The sequence below is a fragment of the Sturnira hondurensis genome, unplaced genomic scaffold, assembly GCF_014824575.4.
Source record: "Sturnira hondurensis isolate 20B ecotype Veracruz unplaced genomic scaffold, ASM1482457v3 Scaffold0002840, whole genome shotgun sequence".
In the NCBI taxonomy this organism is placed as follows: domain Eukaryota; kingdom Metazoa; phylum Chordata; class Mammalia; order Chiroptera; family Phyllostomidae; genus Sturnira; species Sturnira hondurensis.
Window position 1 is genome coordinate 10325292 of NW_028075471.1, and position 20192 is coordinate 10345483.

A 20192-nucleotide genomic window follows, 5' to 3' on the forward strand; every position below is an offset into this window, starting at 1 on the left:
GTTTGTACAGAAGTTCCGTCTGTCTAGTGGCATCAAGTATGTAAGCAAAAGGACTAGAGATTATTGCAACCTGAAAAAAAGAGTATAAAAATAATTTTCTTTGTATTGCGTGCGAACGAAATCAGCAATTTTACTCTTTAGTGAAGCCTCTGCTTCCTTTCTTAACTGTTCATAGAACTCAGAGACCAGATGGCTGGAATAGAATGCATAGTTAGAGGGATAAAAGCACTAGATGGTACAGCTTTGTGAATTGCTAAAATTAGCAGTTTATACAGTTGCAAATTCCTTCCCCATAACCATTGGTAGAGTTCATCTAAAATTGTTTTATTGTACAATGTATTCATTATTTGCATTTCAATATATTTGTCATTTTTACCTCATACCAATGGTTTTGGGTGCATTTTATTTTAATCCTTTGTAACAGTGTTTTTGTAATCCTGATTCAATTTCTTTCTTAATAGTCATGGTATGCCACATCAGTTACTTTTAAATTGCAGTAACATGTGTCCTGGTGCAGTTTATCTTAAGGTAGCTCCTTTAGAAAGCATGGCCACCCCAAATGGTTTCATATTGATCAGAACCACGTAAGTAAGTGATGCTCTCTTTTTTTGTTGCAGACATGCCAATATTTGGTCTCTGTCCAGCCCATGATGATTTCTACTTGGTGGTGTGTAATGATTGTAATCAGGTTGTCAAACCACAGGCATTTCAATCACATTATGGTAAGTGCTTAATCATTTAAAAGTCACTATTGGAGGATAAAAGGGTAAAGCAGGATTAAACTGGAGGCCAGTGACAGCCCAGGCAGGATATGCTATCCCCCCCTTCAGGAGGTAGGCTTTCTCATTCATTGAAGGGGTTAATGCCTATCAGATGTTGGGTATTTTCTAAATTTTATTGAAAGTGATGTTCATTTTCCAATTTTTATTAGGCAGGGAGTATATTTTTAAAAATATAATATATTTTATATTTTATAAAATTACTTTTGAAATATTATATCAGTATAATAAAAGGTTTCTTTACTTATAGATCTCGAGGTTGGTAATTTAGTGGCAGGTAAAATTATAAATATACACACAAAATGGAGACATGGCTTTTTTTTTTTTTAAGAAATGTAATTTTGAAACTTCCAAGTTTAGAGTTCTGAATCTCTTTATGTCATGTTCTAATTTGTGAGTGTTAAAGCTGTGACATCTTCCCTATCAGAATTGCACATGTACTTAAAATGATGCATTGTGACTTTAAGGGTTTCATGAGTTCAAGATATCCCTGGGCTTCAGTCTCCAAGCCTGTTGTCTGGGTGTTTAGTCCTAGGAGCATCCAAATGAGGTCTTCTCCATTACCATAATGCCACTTAACATGTTTAAAATAAAATTCTGATCACAAAGCTTAGTTTTATACTCAGTTTGGTTCAATAAAAATTCAGAAATATTCGAATACGCACATCGTAGTATGATTCCTACCTCCATGGAGTTTAAAATCTAGCTGAAGAAATTGACAAAACTAACTAGAAACATTTTTTAAAATAACTGCAAGTTATTTCCTCATTTTCCTCACTACCCCAATGCTAGCTTGAGATGGAGAATACCAGTGGGGTACTTCTGTAGATAATGTTTAAGCAAAACCTCTGAGAAGGTGACCCTGGTGACCTGAACCCTAAGTGATGAGAAGGGAGCCATCCATGTGACCATCTGAAATAAGAGCATTTGACATAGAAGCAAGAGCTGGTGCACAGACCTGAAGAAGGCCAGTGTGACTAGAGGGTACATAGTGAAAAGAAGTAGAGGCTAGAGAAATCTGGCCTTGTAGGCAGGTACCCTGATTGTGCACAGCCTTCTAGGCCAGAGTAGGAAGAAGCTTGTGAGCTGTTATAGGGTTTATGTAAGGTAGTAACACAGGCCCATCTCACTTGTACCTTGTGGGAGAAGAGTAGAAGCAGGGAGAATAGTTAGAGTCAGGAGATGATAATAGAATAAGGCTTAGGTAGGGCAGTAGAACTGGGGAGACAGCATAGCTTTGAGATGCATTGTAAAGCTGAAACGTACAGAGCTGTTGTCAGGACAGCAGTTGTTTTAAGAGTGATACCATAATCAACATCCCACCATTTTTTCCCAAGGAATAAATCTTTCATGTAATCATAAGAAGGTTCTTTGAGTTTCTGCTTCTGAGTGAGGCCCTGGGGCAGGTAGAGAGAATACAAAGATGAATAAGATATTGTCGATTGCCAAGTATTTTGGAGTTAGGATTTTGAAGCTAGATTAGACTATATTTAAATTTAAACTGGCAAGAACCATAGGTTAGTTCTTTGCTTTGAGCAAGTTTTCCAACCTTGGTTTTCTTTGTTATAATATGGGAATGGTAATAGCAACCTCATAGATCCTGGTGAGGATTAAATGAAACAACATGGATAAAGCTCCTCATATAGTGCCTAACACATAATAGGTATGAGAGAGAGATAAAGGTACAGTTGTATGTGGATATAGTAAAGTATGTGTCTGAAGTCATAAAACAGTCCAAGGGTTTAAGAATAAAGAAGAGAACAGATACTTCTTGTTGAGTAATTCAGAGAAGCCTTCTTAAGCGTTTTTACAATAAGCTATTCCAAAGAGTAGAATGAATTCTTTTCCTATGTGCATTTTCCCCTCAATTTTTAGGTATATAATACCTGTGCATTGTGGAAAACATAGGAAATACTTTTATAAAATCACCTGTATTTCCCTAAAACGGGAAGTATGTTGATGGGGATAGACAGGGCTGCCACATACAGTCACATAATTTGTGCACTGAACAGCCATATGTGGTGGCCCCTGGTTGGCAACTGTGGTGACATGACCAAGTGCAGAAGCAGAAAATTCCAGACTGTCTGAAATGGACTGTTTGAGTCTCCATTGGCAGGAACTGATGTACCATGTGTGCAAGAGCTGTGTGCAAAGGCAGGCTGGGACTAGCTCAGAGAGCCTCAGTGCTCATCAGATACCTCTGGCCTTGATGTGTTAATGGGACCTGTTAACAGGTTTTTTAGGCCCAAAGTGATGTGACTTAGTAGTCCTTGGGGAATGATGGGTAGAGTGCACTGGGAGTGAGGGGGGAAGAAGGGGTGAAAAACTGCGGTTTAGATCAAGGCTTGCTTAAAGATGTGGCTTCTTACAGGACTTCCTTAGGCAGAAAGAGGACTTCTTGGTTTTGTCTTCCCAGAGACACTTCACACAGCTATTATAGCACTTATAGAGACGATTTTCTTTATTTTTCTCTGTCTCTCTTAGAACATCAGTGTATAGTAGGGATTGGGGAGGAACATCTTAAAATCCTTTTTCTACTCTTTTTTTTCTACCAGTAACTAGTACACACAAAGCACGGTGTGTCATGGATCCTGGCTCCTGGGGTCCACGGTGTTATGGACGAGATGAGAAAAATTCACATGGACTGCTGAGTCCTGTGGAGGAAAGGGGACAGCACAGCTTCTCTCTCCAGGGGAGAGTGCCTTGGAGCACCTCGGCCACTCTCTCGGAGGGAGGGTGCCTTGACCCTTGCCTTGACAGGCTTTTATTGGGTTCAATTTGCACAGGAACACAGGGTGTATATGTAAAGCTCATCAGTCATTGTCAGGCCGAAATTAGTAAACAATAGACAACATTCAAAGAACTCTGAGGGCTTATTCTAGGTCAGGGTCAGATAGTTAAAGGACCATAAAACTTTGGGGAACAAACTCACTTCCTGCTTAGACCCTTATCATTTAAATTGAGGGTATTAGCAAAGTAGGTTTCATAGGATTTTATGCATTCTTTCTCAGGCCTGATCACCTTAGGGAACCCACCCATTCCAGCACAGCCATGCCCACTGCCAGCATTGTTTCAGCCTTAAGGCATTGTTTCTAGCTTAAGTCAGGCAGGGGAAGTGAGGCAGCCAAGAGATAAGGAGACTTCTTGCAGATAGAATGAGAACTCAGGCTCTGTCAAAGCCAAGGGGCAAGGGTCCTCCATCACCCCCTTTTTCTATAGCCCCCCCAGGTCCTTCCCTGAGGGCCCCTTCCTGACCATGCCTGTCTTAGGTTGTCCCTCTTTTGAGGAATCTTACCCATCATTGGCTAACCAGTCATCTGCCCAAGGCCAAGCAGGGTGAAGAGAGGGGGCAGAGGTGGTCCCCCTACAAGGAAGATAAGCTTTGTCTCCTAAGTGGCTTATGGTCCCAAGGTCCTTTACTCAGCTGTAGCCATGGGGGATTACAGCTTCTGAAAACAGGCAGGGCAGTTTCCCAACAATAGTGTCTTCTGATAAGACACTTGTCCAATAACAAAGGAATTGTGGTAACTTCAAATATGTAAATGAGAAGGTATGAATTTGAAGATTCACACAGATGCCTTCTGTGGCTGCTTAGGAAATGTGACTGATAAAGCCGCTGGATGGGGCACTTTAGTCCCTCTAGTGGTAAGGGAAATATTAATATTGTGGGAGAGAGGAGAGTCCTTGGCAGAAAGATGATGGCCAAGTGCAGGATTTGGCTGGGAAATGTAGAAGGTGTTCCATCCTTGAGGCAGAAGCCAAGAAGAGGGCTGATGGGGTAAACAAGAGGTTTAAAGATAAATAGGTGTGAGGGGTTGGGGACATCTGTGTGAAGTAGAGGGAGGCACCATTGGTGGCTCTGGAGTGGTTTGAGTGTGACACCCTACTCACCTGGAGGGAAGGGGAGGTGGGCATGTTCCCCAGAACCAAGAACCATTCCCAAGGCTGCCAGTGGGTGTCCTCTGTCTTTTGGGATAGGGGTTATAACAGTAAAAAAGTAGTTTGGGAATACATTCTCTTTTTTTGTTATAATTTCATTCTTATTCATTTGCTCTCCAAAGTGAACACCAAAAAAGCTTTTTCAAATTCAAAAATTTTCCCCCCAATTTTTTGTTTTTACTGTATTAAGAAGAACCTATTTTACTTTCCAATCTTTGATGAAATTGGTCAAAATGTATGGGAAGTTTTCTCTGAATTCATGTGTTGCTAATATTCATCTGTGACTTTTATGAAGAAATGAACAGTTGCTACAAAATCCAGCAGACAGTTCCTTTAAAACCACTACCACAAGCACATAGAAGGAAGCTACCAAGGACATGAGGCTGGTGAATCAGTTTGTGTTGGTGGTAATGTTCTGAATTGGTGAGCAGCTTATTAACCAGAGCAAGAGGCTATAAATTTTTTGCTAGCTGAGCTGCCTTTTTGGGAATTAACAATTAATCAGGATTTCCATGTGAGCAATAATGTTAGTGACATAGTGTCATTTTTGGCATTTCCAGTTTCACACGGTCTGAGGTCTGATTGCTTTCGTAGTGTAGGTTGCTTGCTTTCTTGGAAACTGTGTACTATGCTTTCCTGATGTTGTTCTAATGTTCTGAAATAGTCCAGCATGCCTTATATTTCTCTTAAAGTTACTCAGTATTTCTTAAGAGCAAGATGTTACTTACTGCTAATTGCAGATTTAAAAATACAGTAATCTGGCTTCCGGCCAGGATGGAGATGTGGGCGATATACTTTGCTTCCTCACACAACCAAAAGAAGGATAACTACTGATTGAAAAACAAAAACAACCAGAACTGCCAGAAAATCAAACTGTATGGAAGTCCAACAAACAAGGAGGTAGAGAAGAAACATTCATCCTGACTGGTAGGAGGGGCAGAGATGGGAACCTGGGGGCAGTGAGGACACGCAACAAGGTAATAGCTGGCAGACCTGGCAGGTGAGATGGTGGCTGGTGGACCAGGATATCCCACATTCACGTGCAGCTAAGCCAGAAGGAACAACTGTGGAGAAAGAGACAGACTGTAACCCAGGGTTCCAGGGTGGTAGACTAAAGTGTCAAGACCTATGGCTGTAAAAACCTGTGGGGGTTGAGGCAGCGGGAGAAACTCCTGGCCTCACAGGAAAGTCCATAGAGAGGCCCATGGGGTCCTAGAGCATATACAAACCTACCCACCTGAGAATCACCACCTGAAAGGCCACAATCAGCTGGTGGGAAGCGAGGGAAGTGACTAAAAGCAGGACAAGAGCCAAGCAAGTGGCATTGTTCCCTCTTGGGCCCCTTCCCCACATAGAGTGTGAAAACTCTCTATGGTTGCTTATGAAGAACATCTTCATCTTTCATCGTATCTTATATAGACATGTGGTGATCTTTACCTAGGTGAAATAAATGAGTGATGTTAATTCAGCTCACACAGGTACCATATTTAGAATCTCTGTAATCAATTGAAACACAACTGGAGTATCAGCTGTTGAGCTATTTTGCGTCAGAATGATTAGACTGACCCACTCATTCACCTTTTGGCTTAGCTCTGAGTCCCAGAGCAAGGGCTCCATAGTCACATGTGCCTCTGCCACCTCTTTCCAGTTTTAATCAGTTGGCCTCCATCCATCTTCATGATTTGTTTACTTAATTATACTTAATATTTTTTCTTGAGGTCAAATCGCTTATATTGAAATAAATCTTTTGCCCAAAAAAAAGAAAACAAACAAACTGTGCCCCCCCCAAAAAAAACCTTACTATAATCATCAATGGGAAAATTAATGTTGTTTGCTCTGGATGTTAAGTATAAAAATAAACTCAGTGAAAAGATGATTAAATTTTTTGATGCTCTTGCAAACGCCAGCTCTGAGCCTAGGAACTTGCTGCCTTTGTTGAAAAGGAGATAGCAGTTGTAGGCAAGTGTTATGTACAAGGTAATATGAAGGTATCAAAGGAATTGAAAAAGATTTGGAAAAGGAGTAAGTTTTCACTTGCAATTTAATTTATGTTGGGGAGTGATAGCTACTTATGTTTTGGGGAACACCAGCTTAGGCTACTGGATTTGGTTTCCTCTTACATCTAAGGAGCTATCTACTGAGGTCAGCCCTAGCCAGTGCCATACCTGGGAAGCAGAATTCTCCAATCTCATGTTGGTCTGCAAAAGGAATCCGAATAAACACCCCTTGCCATTGTCAGTTGATTTTATGTATTGAGCCCCTACCAGATGCTGGCAGTGGCTTGTGAGTCTGACCTCAGTGTAAAACATCTTCCCCTTTCTCAGACCTCTGTTCACAGAGAGGGATGTCATAATGTGGCTTTTCCATGACCTTGTGAAACACTACTGCGATCTTAGAGCGTTCTTCACTTGTATAAATTCTATTTTTTTAAATGTCCTTTTTATCAGAGGATGAGTAAATTAGAAATTACTCATGCTTTTTAAAGCTAATTAATTGGTTTCAAAGAACGTTAGTATAAGAGCAAAATGAATCTTACTCTTTGAGATCCAGTGGGCTGATTCTGGCAAAAATGCAGGTGGCCATTGTTGACATTTCACATATTTGTGTCCAGTGACTGCCATCCTATAATTAATCTACATCACAAAGCAGAAGTTTCGCTGTTTAATGAGTAGCTCCCTCTCTTTTTGTCATTTGATTGACTTACGAAGGGAGTGACAGCATCAGGTATTTTTTAATGAGTGATTTTATTTGGCTATTAAGTAACTTTGGAAATAAAGAAAAATTCTCTTTTCTCTCCAGTGTGCCAGCTAAATTTGGCTGCTAAATTTTTATAATCTAGATACTTTCTACTTTGAAACATCAGTGGTAGTTAATCTTTTCAGGATTGTCATTTATTTAAAAGTCCACAGACTAATGATAATTTTTAGTAGCACTCGAAGATTTACAAAACATTTTGCAGGTATTATCTCATTTCTTATTCTTAGAGACCCACTAAATGAATAGTTTTATTCCCAGTTTACAGATCAAACTCCTAAATTAAATTTCATTCACACAGATAAAATGTACCAGGCCAGGTTTTCTAACTGCTTACTTCTATTGCTCTTGCGTATGATAAGGATGTATAGAGTTAAAAGAAAATCCAGAGAAGATGTAATGAGTTTCACCTGTCACAAAACTATCATTAGTGACATTTTCTAGCTCATTTTAGCTCAGGTAGAATTTTAATTTTGTTTGGAGTAGCTGGGTCTGCATTATAAACCCATTACCTCAGAGAGAACATTTAGAAATTCAAAAATGTAATGATAGTAGGTAGATATTTGATTTAGCACAGTCCTTGGATTTCTCTTCAGACTGTTTTCTTACTTTATTTAACCCTAAGTCATAGTAGCTAGCTAAAGCCAAACTTCTCTTTTTGTTCCAGGCTCATGACATTTTGTAGCTTCTTTAGAGAATTGGTTGGCATATTTATTTCTGAAGTCAGTATAAAAATTGAAATTTGTTGCAAAGCCAAAAATATACTTGGCTCTTTTGCTGCAGAGACATATGCCGAGCCTTTTTCTCCAGCAGTCGGGCTGAGCTAGGTAGGGAAGGGAGCCAGCCAGAGGAGGCCATCAAAACAGGAACCGTGTCAAGGTGGATGTTAGTTTAACTCTCAAAGGAAATTCCCAGTCGAGCCTTTGCCCTAAACTTCTTGTCACTGAATAGCACGATGTAAAATCAATGCAGTGAATTCAGTTTTTCTTTGGCATAAGCCAAATAGTGCTAATATAATTTTAGCTTTTTTTTCTGTCATGTAATAAGCAGGCATCTTTAAATGGTGTTATTTTTGCCATTTGTAAGAGTAACATTTTCCTTTTTTATTAAAATATGTATTGATTTTCCTCAATACATATTGAAATCTGTGCCTTTATCAATGTCAGTGTCTTTGAGGTTTCTTTGAAAAATAAACTGACAGTGATACTATTCATGTATTTAACAAGTATTTATTGTTACCTGCTATCACAGGCATTGCTCTCCACTGGACTACAAAAGCAGTGTCTTTGATTTCATGTAGCTTATATTCTGTTTAGGGAGGGTGTCACAAGAAAGACAAAGTTATGTAAAATAAAATTATTTCAAGCAGTGATAAATGCTAGGAATGATACGAAAAAGAATTGGTTGGGGCAAGATGTTTTAGATAAAGCTAGTCAAAAAAAGCTGCTCTGAGAAGTTGATATTTAAGCCCAGTGATGAAAAAGAGCCAGCCATTTGAATATCTGGAGTACCAGTGTTCCACATAGAAAAGAGTGCAAAGATCCTGAGGTAGAAAAGCATTTGGCAGAAAGGCCAGTGAGGAGGTAGGAAAGCAGTATGCAGGAGAAGAGTGGTCCAGGTTGAGGTTGGAGAAAGAGGGGCTGGAGCCAGAGCATTTTGGGCCTTGTGAGCCACTAAAGGAATCAGGATTGGATCGTGCAGGCAAAACTCACCAGAGGGCTTTGACTAAGGAAGCATCTTGGTATGATTCAGGTTGGTCTGTGGAACACAGGGGGCAAGATTAAAAACTTGGAGACCAGTTGGAGGGTTGTACTGCACTAGTCCACGTGACAACTGGATCAGGAGAGAAAGCTTGATTAAGATTGTAGCAGTAGAGGCTGAGAGGTATGGCTGGAATAGGAATTTTCAAGGAAGTAGAAAGCCAGGGCCTGCTGCTGGATTTAGGGGTGAGCAATATGGGAAAAGAAAGGATGAGGAATTACTCATGGGGTTTTGGCTCAAGCAACTGGATGAATTTACTTAGCTTGTGGATCATGGGTTTGTTCTTTCAATTTGTGTATGGGTTTTTTTTTTTTTTATGAGGTGTACTGAAGCCTTGATATATTATTTAGTTCGGTAGACATTTTCTAAAGATTGTAGGGGTAGAAAATATTAGTACAGAGATGCCAGACTTTGGGGTCATTTATTCATTTCAGGATTTTTTTTAAAAATTTTTGTAGTGAAACAGTATAAGCTAGAAAACAAAAGAGAATGTGTACACTTCTCTGGAACTTCTCATGCTCTCATTTGAGTAACAAAGACTTACTGAGTAAAAACCCCAAAATATGTATTTTTATTTTTTATTGTTAACAGTAGTAATATACATTATAAAAATTACCAACAGCAAGAGGATAAGTATTCAATCAGAATGAATATAAAGCTTCTCCACATTTCTTTTTAGGGGTAGGGTACAGTTTGGCATGTATTCGTNTCATTTATTCATTTCAGGATTTTTTTTTTTTTAATTTTTGTAGTGAAACAGTATAAGCTAGAAAACAAAAGAGAATGTGTACACTTCTCTGGAATTTCTCATGCTCTCATTTGAGTAACAAAGACTTACTGAGTAAAAACCCCAAAATATGTATTTTTATTTTTTATTGTTAACAGTAGTAATATACATTATAAAAATTACCAACAGCAAGAGGATAAGTATTCAATCAGAATGAATATAAAGCTTCTCCACATTTCTTTTTAGGGGTAGGGTACAGTTTGGCATGTATTGGCATGTACTCTTGGAAGCTTTCTCTTTTTTTTAACATTTTATTGATTATATTATTACAGTTGTTCTATTCCCCCCCTTCATTCCCGTCCACCCTGCACACCCCCTCCTCCACCACTCCCCCCTTTAGTTTATGACCACATGTCTCAAGTTCTTTAGATTCTATATTTCCCCTATTATTGCCCTCCCCCCTATCCATTTTCTACCTACTGTCTATGCCATTTTCTGTACCTTCTCCCCCTTTCTCTTCCTCCCCACTCCCCTGTTGCTAACCCTCCATGTGTTCTTCATTTCTATGGTTCTGCTCCTGATCTAGCTGTCCTCTTGGTTTGCTTTTGTTTTAGGTGTGGATGTTAATAACTGTGAGTTTGCTGTCCTTTCACTGTTCATATTTTTATCTTCTTTTTCTTAGATAAGTCCCTTTAACATTTCATATAATCAGGGCTTGGTGATGATGAACTCCTTGAACTTGACCTTATCTGAGAAGCACTTTATCTGTCCTTCTATTCTAAATGAAAGCTTTGCTGGATAGAGAAATCTTGGATGTAGGTCTTTGGATTTCATGACTTGGAATACTTCTTTCCAGCCCCTTCTTGCCTGTAAGGTCTCTTTTGAGAAATCAGCTGACAGTCTGATGGGAACTCCTTTGTAGGTGACTGTCCCCCTATCTCTTGCTGCTTCTAGGATTCTCTCCTTCATTTTTATTTTGGCTAATGTAATGATGATGTGCCTTGGTGTGTTCCTTCTTGGGTCCACCTTCACTGGGACTCTCTGAGCTTCCTGGACTTCCTGGAAGTCCGTTTCCTTTGCCAGACTGGGGGAGTTCTCCTTTATTATTTGTTCAAATACGTTTTCCACTCATGGCTGTTTCTTTTCCCCTTCTGGTACCCCTATAATTGGGATATTGGAACATTTAAAGATGTCCTGGAGGTTCCTAAGCCTCTCCTCATTTTTTTGAATTCTTATTTCTTCATTCTTTTCTGTTTGGTTGTTTCGTTCTTCCTTCTGGTCCACTCCCTTGATTTGAGTCCCAGTTTCCTTTCCATCACTATTGGTTTCCTGTGCATTTCCCTTCATTTCAATTAGTTTAGCCTTCATATGTTCCTCTAATTTGTGGCTAAAATCAACCAATTCTGTGAGCATCCTGATCACCAGTGTTTTGAACTGTGCATCTGAGAGGCTCGCTATTTCTTTTTTGCTTAGAGTTATGGGCTCTGGGGCTTTGAGTTCTTCCTGAGCCATATTTTGGACTGTTCGTGCCTGTTCTGTATGAGGAGCAGAGCCCTAGGTGTTCACCAGGGCGGGGCCACTCAGTCTCTGGGTTGTGATGCTGTCTGTCGGGGCGGGGTCAAAGGAAAGCAATGGCGGTCCCCTCTGCTGCCTCCTACCACCCGGGGCCTGGTGGTCCGGTTCACTGTTCACTCTTCTGCTGGTTTATCTGTGCACGAGTGTGTGACCACGGTCAGCCTGCCCCGCACCCACACTGGGTCCGAGATGCTACCCCGGCTGCCTGGGCACCTGGGGTCAGGGGATCCTTCCTGCCCGACCCTGCTCCGCTGCTGGCTCTGCCCCTCTTACTGGTCCCGGTTGACCGGTCCGTTGTTGTGGGACTTTTGTATAGTTCAATTTTCTGTTCTTTGGCTGCGTCTTTGTTTACTAAACCTTTGTCGTATTCAAACTTGGTTGTGGGAGAAGGCACAGTGTTTCCACCTACGCCTCCATCTTGGCGGAACCTCTTGGAAGCTTTCTAGACCTGGGCAGAGCAGTATTTGGCTGCATACTTTTTGTTTCTCATATTCATGCAAAATTAGATTTGTTATAAATATACTTTTAGACAATAATGCACCTTATTTTTCCATGTTAATGTATTACTCCTCTTTTTTGAAAACTGCCTATTATACCACTTTATTAATGTAAATTAATTAGTCTCCAATTGATTTAGATTTTCAGTGTTGCATTATTGCACACAGTGTTTTAAAGACCATTCTCCTTTGGGAATTTCTGTCAGTACTTCAGTCTATTGATTCTCCGAATGGAGGCTGTTCATAGCTGCCCTCCAAGTTAGGATGACTGTGATTCAATGAACTACTGTAACTTGTGATTTGTGTCACCAGGATGAAGCAGTGAAAATGTGAGTTTCCAGCACCATCAATAAATAAATAGTCAATATTCACTGGTGCTGCTCTTGACTTGCCTGCTACATACAGAAATCATTAGGATGGCTGCACTTTGGACTTTAATGGGGACATTTTAGGATATAAATCCATATTTTGGTTATAGTTGCTAAAAGGTGCTTTTCCTGAAAATCATTTCACAAGACTAATTTGTATGTTGACTGGTGAAGATACATACACACCTACTTTTTCAACCCTGTTAAGCTGTGATCTTACATAGAACCAGATGAGGGAGTTTTTATCACTACCTTTTGCTGTAGTACCTACTACCTGGCTGGGATAATTCCTGTCATGTGTGTTCTAGTTCAAGCCCATTAAAAATACTGGTTCAGGGCAAGGGGATAGAGGCTAAATTTAACTATTTCCTTTCTGATCCCAGATTGTGTATATAAAAATCCCAAGTTTTTAGGTTTACTTCTACATTTTGTTTTTTAAAACAACATGTCTTAAATTGAACTTCAAAGAAAGTGCATACCCTTTCCTCTTATGTGTCTGAAAATTAGAGAGAGAAAGATCAGGGATGGTAATTGTCATATTTTAAAATAAGTTAAAATACTGGATTGTCCAAAAAGTTTATTTAGTTTTTTCCATACGATGTCTCTAGTAGTGCTGAGTTGTCATTTGAAACAATTTTATTAGATTGTATTGTAACAGCATGCGTTTCCAAAACCAACCATCAATATTGGTGAGTTTTTTTGTTTTTTTTTTAAAGATTTTATTTATTTATTTATCTTTAGAGGGGAAGGAGAGAGGGAGAGAAACATCAATGTATGGTTGCCTTTTGTGCATCCCCTGCTGGTAGTTAGCCTGCAAGGAACCAGTCTGCAACCCAGGCATGTGCCCTGACTGGGAATCGAACCGCGATCGTCTGGTTCGCAGGCCCGCGCTCAATCCACTGAGCTACGCCAGCCAGGGCTAATATTGGTGAGTTTTCATGTCGCCATTTTAATATTGAAAATGGAAGAATAAATGCAACATTTTCAGAATATTATGCTTTTTTATTTCAAGAAAGGTGAAAACAGCCTTGGCTGGTGTAGCTGGGTGGATTGAGCAGAGACTACTAACCAAAGGGTTGCTGGTTCCATTCCCAGTCAGGGCACATGCCTGGGTTGCAAGCCAGGTCCCCAGTGGGGGCCATGTGAGAGGCAACCACACATTGATGTTTCCCTCCCTCTCTTCCTCTCTCCCTTCCCTTCTCTCTAAAAATAAATAAATAAAACCTTTTAAAAAATGAAAAGAAAGGTGAAAACACAACTGAAATGCAAAAAAAGGATCTGTATAGTGTATGGAGAAGGTGCTGTGACTGACTGTGTCAAAGGTGGTTTGCGAAGTTTCTTGGTACTATTGACATTTGGCCACAGAATTCTTTGCTGTGGGGCTCTCTCATGCATTGGAAGATGCTTAGCAGCATCCTTGGCCTCCATTCACTAAAAGCCAATAGTGGGAATATACAGATCAATAATACCCAGATCAATAAAATTACTGGTGAAAATAAAAAATGTCTTTCATTTTACGGAAAAAACTAAATGGACTTTTGGCCAACCCAGTAGAAACAGTAAACCACCCCACACATGATAGAGTTTTGATTGGTAGTTTCCTAAGATCAAAAGTAAACTTTAGGAAGAAAATTATTTCATTGTTTCTTATGTTTGATATTTTTAGAAGTTAGAATTCCTAATACTAGATTTGTAGTAAGCTGTTGAAAGTTAAGATGTTTCACCACTGTGGCTGTTACCATGCTCAGCTGTGCTAATTGAATCTCAGTTTGCTTAGCCAAACAAATGAAATGGTATTTTAAACAGGGTAACTTGTTCAGTGTAATACCAGAATTTCATACTTTTACATTTTTTTCAGCTCCCTTCACAGTGCATTTTTTAAAATTTATTGATTTTAGAGAAAGGGAGAGAGAAAGAGACACTAATTTGTTATTCCAGTTATTTATGCACTCATTGGTTGCTTTTTGTATGTGCCGTGACTAGGGATAAAACCTCAGCATATCGGACGACACTCTAACCAACTGAACTACCCAGCCAGGGCCACAGTGCATTTTTATGTATTTATTTATTTTTAGAGACAGAAGGGAAGGAGAAAGAGGGAGAGAAACATCCATGTGCGGTTGCCTCTTGTGCACCCTGTACTGGGGACCTGGCCCTCAACCCAGGCGTGTGCCCTGACTGGGAATCAAACTGGCGATTCTTTGGTTCACAGGCCTGCTCTCAATCCACTGATCTAGCCAGGGCTACAGTGCATTTTTTATAACAAAACTTACTAAATCAGTTTCTCTATGGGTTGACTGACACATGAATATATCAAATACATAAACCCAGCAAATATTTTTACATACACAAATGGAATAATTTCAGCCATGCTGTTTTTAGTTAAGCCTCCGTATTTCTTACTTCATTGGTTCTTTCTGCCTCCCCGCCTTCTCCAACTGTAACAGTCCATTTTACTCTAAGCCATCTATGTAATGTGGTACATTCTTGTATATAATTAGTAGACATCACTCTATATTTTTTCTCATGCTTATAACTCTATAAAGGAACATATAATCCTATGTTTTATTAGCAGGGGCCTTGGATAATAGTTGTGCCAAGAAAACAGATCCTGTTATGCACGCTTCTGCTTCCTTTCTACTCAATAGTAGCACATTTGAAACCCATTCACGTCCCAGGATAACACTGATTCCCTCTGTTTAATGCTAGCTTACTCTAAGGTGTGACTGTACTGTACAGGAGCTTCTTCAGCCTGGCTCTCTGTGGAGGTTAACTGTGTTTCCTGTTTTTTGCCTCTGTAAACAAAGCAGCAATAACTACCCCACTACATGTCCTTAACTCTGGTGGTTTTGTTTCTGTGCAGTAGTCTCAAGAAGGGATTCCTGGATCAGAAAGGATATTTATTTGCATCGTTAATGGCTGCTACTAGATTGTTTCCCTAAAGGCTGTAATACTTTATATTTCTACTAGCCATATATGAGAGTATCACCACCAGGAATAGGTGCTTTATTTATTTTTCTGAGCTTCCATTCCTTTTTCTAAAGCCTCTTACATCATTTTTCAATCAGGCTCACACATAAACGCGGTTAATTGTAATCTGACTTTGAAGTAATTTTCTCTAACAAGTGGAAACTTTTTTATTACCATAGTAGTGTGTATCTTCTGAGTTTGAGTAATATTAATGACATGAGGCAAAAAGCCATCAAAATGAGTGATGGTTTTTAAAAATACTCATTTAAACAATTATAGGCATGTTTCCTAGCATCTATGTAAAATTTCTATCATTTTGTAGGGAATTTACCTTCAGGGAGGAAATCTAGTTCTGTTAAGCTGGTATTTCTCCCCATAACATGTGTCATCTCCTAAAGGATAACAGTTTTTGGTGAGATAATCAAAGGGCCGGTGAAAACTATTGTCAGTTTTATTTTGGATCTCATTATCCTCCTTGCATTTGATGTGATTGGTCACCTTTTTAACAGTGTTCACCTTGTATGTCAAATGATGACTGGGTTGAGATGGTGATGGTGATAATGATGATATATTACGGCCTGTATAAATCAGGCCATGAGGTTATACTTTATTTGCCTGCCTTTGAACAATTGGAACAGTTGAAAAGGGAGCACATACATGAAGTGTGGCTGAACCCTGAAGGAGCCATCCACCAAAAGGTCAGATGATGACAGCCAGAGGAAGGCTGCTGTGTGCTCTTAGCCACCAAGGTGAGTTATCCCCATTTCCACTTCTTGTCTTATCTGTCCTAATCTGGGGTGAGGACCTAATGAGCAATAGATAATAATATAGCAACATTTCTTGGTGAAACTAAATTGATTCTGGACAGCAAGCTTCCAGGCCTGAATGAATTGCTTGGTATTTCTAAGTTTGAAAATACTTCTCCCTCTTTCAAGTGCTCCTTGGCAGCAGGTAAGGAATGTTAGAGCTCCTATAAGTACCAATTAAGGCCAATTATAAGTTACTCAGCCTGCTGAGACAGTGAAGTGGAGTTAATGGAGACGTGTTGTGCTCCTGTAAACTGGAGAACTGGCTACCACCAGTGACAGGAACACAGTATTTCCCAACTGCTTATTGCCCTACAGAACACCAGGTGACACCTCTGCTGGCTTCTCAGGGGTTCGATTTAGGAAGTTTCAAGATTTAGGGAAGACTTCATTAATTTCTCTAATCAAAACCACTGTCTTTCTCTTACTCTTCATTTCTTAATGTGTTACCTACCATCCAGTGTCCTTGTTTCTAAGCATTTAGGGCACTACATTCCATGTCTTTACCTCCCTAACTCTTCACACAGACCTATAGGGCAAGGCTGTCTTAGCACTTCTCAGGGAAGGACACGGGCCCAGAGGAACAGAAATCTCCTGTCCAAGTCTACACAGCTGAAAGTGCTGAGACTGCAGGCTGGCTGCCCCTGAGCCTGAGCCCTGGGCCATACTAGTTGTAGCAGCAGGTCCACCATTTGTTGCAAGCAGGTTAATTCACAGAAAAATCTGTGTCAGGTCAGGACTCCCTTTGTGCAACCAGAGTAAAGCTGATCAGAGTGCACACCAGCCACACCATAGCCATTACCTATAATTTTTGGACCGTAAGGCATGGATATTATTTTGTTTAAATCATGGGTGTCAAACTTATTTTCATCAGGGGCCACATCAGCCTCGAGGTTGCCTATAACAGGACAAATGTGATTTTAGGACTGTATAAATGTAACTACTCCTTAACTAGGGGCAAGGAGCTCGGTGCTGATGCAAGGAGCCAGATGAAACAAGGTGAAGGGCTGGATTTGGCCCGTGGGCCTTGTGTTTGCCACCTGTGATTTAAATGTTACTTTAGTCCGTAGTCTTTTTTTAGTCTATAGTCTGTTTATTCTTCGTAAGAAGTGTAAAAAAAATGTTTTAAAAAATGGAGAGGGTGGGGGAAAAGGCAAAAAACTGTACTTGAACAACAATAAAAAATGTTTAAAAAAAGACCTGTTACCATGTCCCCAGACCTAGACACTTCATATGAGCCATCATCAGAGGATTTAATATCAGTAGAAACTTTGTTTATAGAATGGAAATGGTTTGAAGAAAATAATAATATTGCTTTTTAAACCAAACCGAGCTGTATTTGCTTATACATTTTACCCAGGGCATTGAGAGAGATGTATATGTGTTTAAAAGATTAATTTGAGCTTTATGCCTAGTTTTTCTGTATTTGTATATATTGTACAAAATTGTAATTTCCTGGAGTACACTGTCATTCATCACTTTTTTTGACGTAGGTCTTAGAAATGAGTTTGTTTCTCTCTTGGTTACATATGAAATTAAATGTAGGTGTGTTTGTAGCATTTAAAAACATTTGCTGAAATTCACCCTGCTTTTTGTCAGGGTTACAGAGACTTTGTTCCCAGAACTGTCATGGATTGGCTGTTCTCGTGATGATTGTTTTCCCCATTGCACTGTCACCCTCTACAAAAGGGGACAGAGAAAGGCAAGCATCAGTGCTGGGAAACTGGCAAGGAGGCCAGTGTCAGGCCTGGCAGGTACAGTTGTGTGGAACTGAGGCATAGTCTGGGGAACATCCACTCATCTCACTTCAGTTCTGCATTTGATGTCATCAGGTGCTGCCCTCTGGGGAGGTGGGTGAGTGCAGTGAATAGTACTACGACCTGATGCAATCAGGTCGTAGTACAACAGTGGACTTTTTTCTACTAGCTTAAGAAAACCTTTGGTGAATTAACCTAAAATTCTTATTTGTTGCTAATTAACTTTTGACAAATTGGCACATCTTGTCCTTCTAAGGCTTGTTTATGGCTCTTTCTTTGTGTCATCTGTTGTCTTTTAAGGACCACCATAGTTTTGTTTGTTTGAATGTGACTGTAAGAAATCTGTTTTTAAAAAAAGTATGTTTCAGAAAATCCTCTGGATCTTAATATTGCTGTAATGGTTAGGATCCGAATGTTTGCTGTGAAAATAAAGCAGTGTGGCTGCTATTCTTTTGTTTTAGAGTCAATTTAGAATTTTTATCTGGTCTAATAGCCATTTCCTATGTCTCACCAGTCTTTCCCACCCTTCCAGGCTGAATCCTTTCCACGCATGTAGTTCATGACTTGCTGCCAGATACTCTGCATGGGGTGGTGGGATTCTCTAAACAAATCTGCCTGCCCCCGCATGCCCAGGACACACACCCTTTTGACATTTAAAAGTGTTCATTCTGAACTATAAGACATCTGAGTCTTATTTTTGTGTGCAGCCTCTATTATCATAAAACTCAGATCCATTGGCTTTCTTTTTTCCATGTCTGTTTAACAGTAAGATTTGATTGACAAGAGGGAGAAGTATTGATATGGGGAGTATAATGGGGCTAGACAGAGAAACAGCTAAACCATGAAAACAGTGTTTACAAAGATCCACTTAGAGAAGTTTTTGGATTATGAATATAAAAGGTAGTCAGAAGTTGATCCGAAGGTTGTGGGTTATTGTTAAGCTGATAAAAGGTAGTCAGCTTTTGTCAATCATTCAGTGATTGAGACTCTAGACGAATCAGGTACATATTCTAAAATTAGATATGTTTTACAAATATGCACAGAAAATGGATTCAAGTTTTTGTGACTACATTTAGGAAGAAAGGTGTGTTTAGATGTGATAAACTTTGTTTAAAGTACAGATCATGAGGAAATAAAATGTGGAGGAAGCCTTGCTGATATTTATAGAAATGTATAACTTAAAAACTTCTCAGTCTATCGAGGCTTAAAAGGTAGAATGTATAATGAATTGTGTGGATTTTCTAATGTATCTGGTAGTAGCAGTGTTTGTTTAAAGGTATTCAGAAAACCAGAGTGTGAAGAATACATTTTAGCAGGTTAAATTTATAAATTTCATCTTCCCCAGTTTTGGCAAGTTGCCTTTCAAATATAAGGATTAATTTACACCAACCAGGACGCCTTCCTTGTATGACCATATTAGATGAAATTAGACTCCACCCCTTGTTTTCTGTTGATCTGCCAGGACCTTTGTAATTCAAGTGCTTTTTACAGTAGTAGCAAATGTTACATAAGACCAAACATGGAGCGTATTTCAACTTGGTGGGCAGACCCAAATCATGATGGAAGCCTTCAGTAGCAAGTGTGCAATTAAGCACAGCCAAATTATGTGAATGGAAGGTGACAAGAAGCCTCTCCAGAGCAGCCCTTCCTCCGCACCAGGGCTGAAAGCTCCACTGGGTAAGTTTTCTAAGGCAGTTTTCAGAGGCTGGGCTTGGCTCAGATCCCAGTTCTGGATGAGCCTACAGACGGTGAGTTAGGTCTTTGCTAACATTACACAGAACCAAGAAGAGCGAGCAGGAAGAGTTTGTACAGGCCTCTTCCCTTCTGGCGTTTGTCCTGTCCTGCCGGCTGGCTCATAGCGCTGTGCTGCTGAAGTGGTGGAGAGGGTGAGCTCTGTGGAGTGCGGAATTGCCACAGAGGGGATTAGCTGCTGCTGCCGTCCACAGGAGCCATTCTGAAATGTCATTTGAGTGATCTGGCCAAAGTTCAAATGCAGATGGGAGTTGAGTTTGCTATTAACTCCAACAAAGTGCTGAGGTTTGCACCAACAGTTCCTGTATCTCAAAACAGGGAGAGAGCATTGGTTACGTTGCTCTCTAAAAATGGAGGAACGTTGTAATATTTAACTGTTTGTTTTTTATCTCACTTGTGGTGAGGTTTCATGACAGGCAGTTCACACTGTTTCCTGTAAGAATGTTTTTGAAAGCTGTTTTGTCTGGTACTTCAAATCCACAGCAAAGTTTCAAACAGAACACTGTG

At 39.8% G+C, this 20192-nt stretch overlaps 1 protein-coding gene across 6 annotated transcripts in view; it reads left to right on the top strand.

The window, feature by feature from the left end:
- The window catches only part of ATXN7 (ataxin 7), a 147025-nt gene that overhangs the window by 98454 nt on the left and 28379 nt on the right, over positions 1-20192 (top strand). For 4 of the 6 annotated variants that reach the window (XM_037040867.1, XM_037040872.1, XM_037040868.1 and 1 more), the window contains one exon: positions 618-722. The exons of 1 other annotated variant lie outside the window; for it this stretch is intronic. In XM_037040867.1, coding sequence (XP_036896762.1) covers positions 618-722 — 105 coding nt within the window. Of the gene's footprint in view, positions 1-617; positions 723-17710; positions 18834-18884; positions 19611-20192 lie in introns of those variants that run through there. One more of the 6 variants, XM_037040873.1, reaches the window with a different exon arrangement.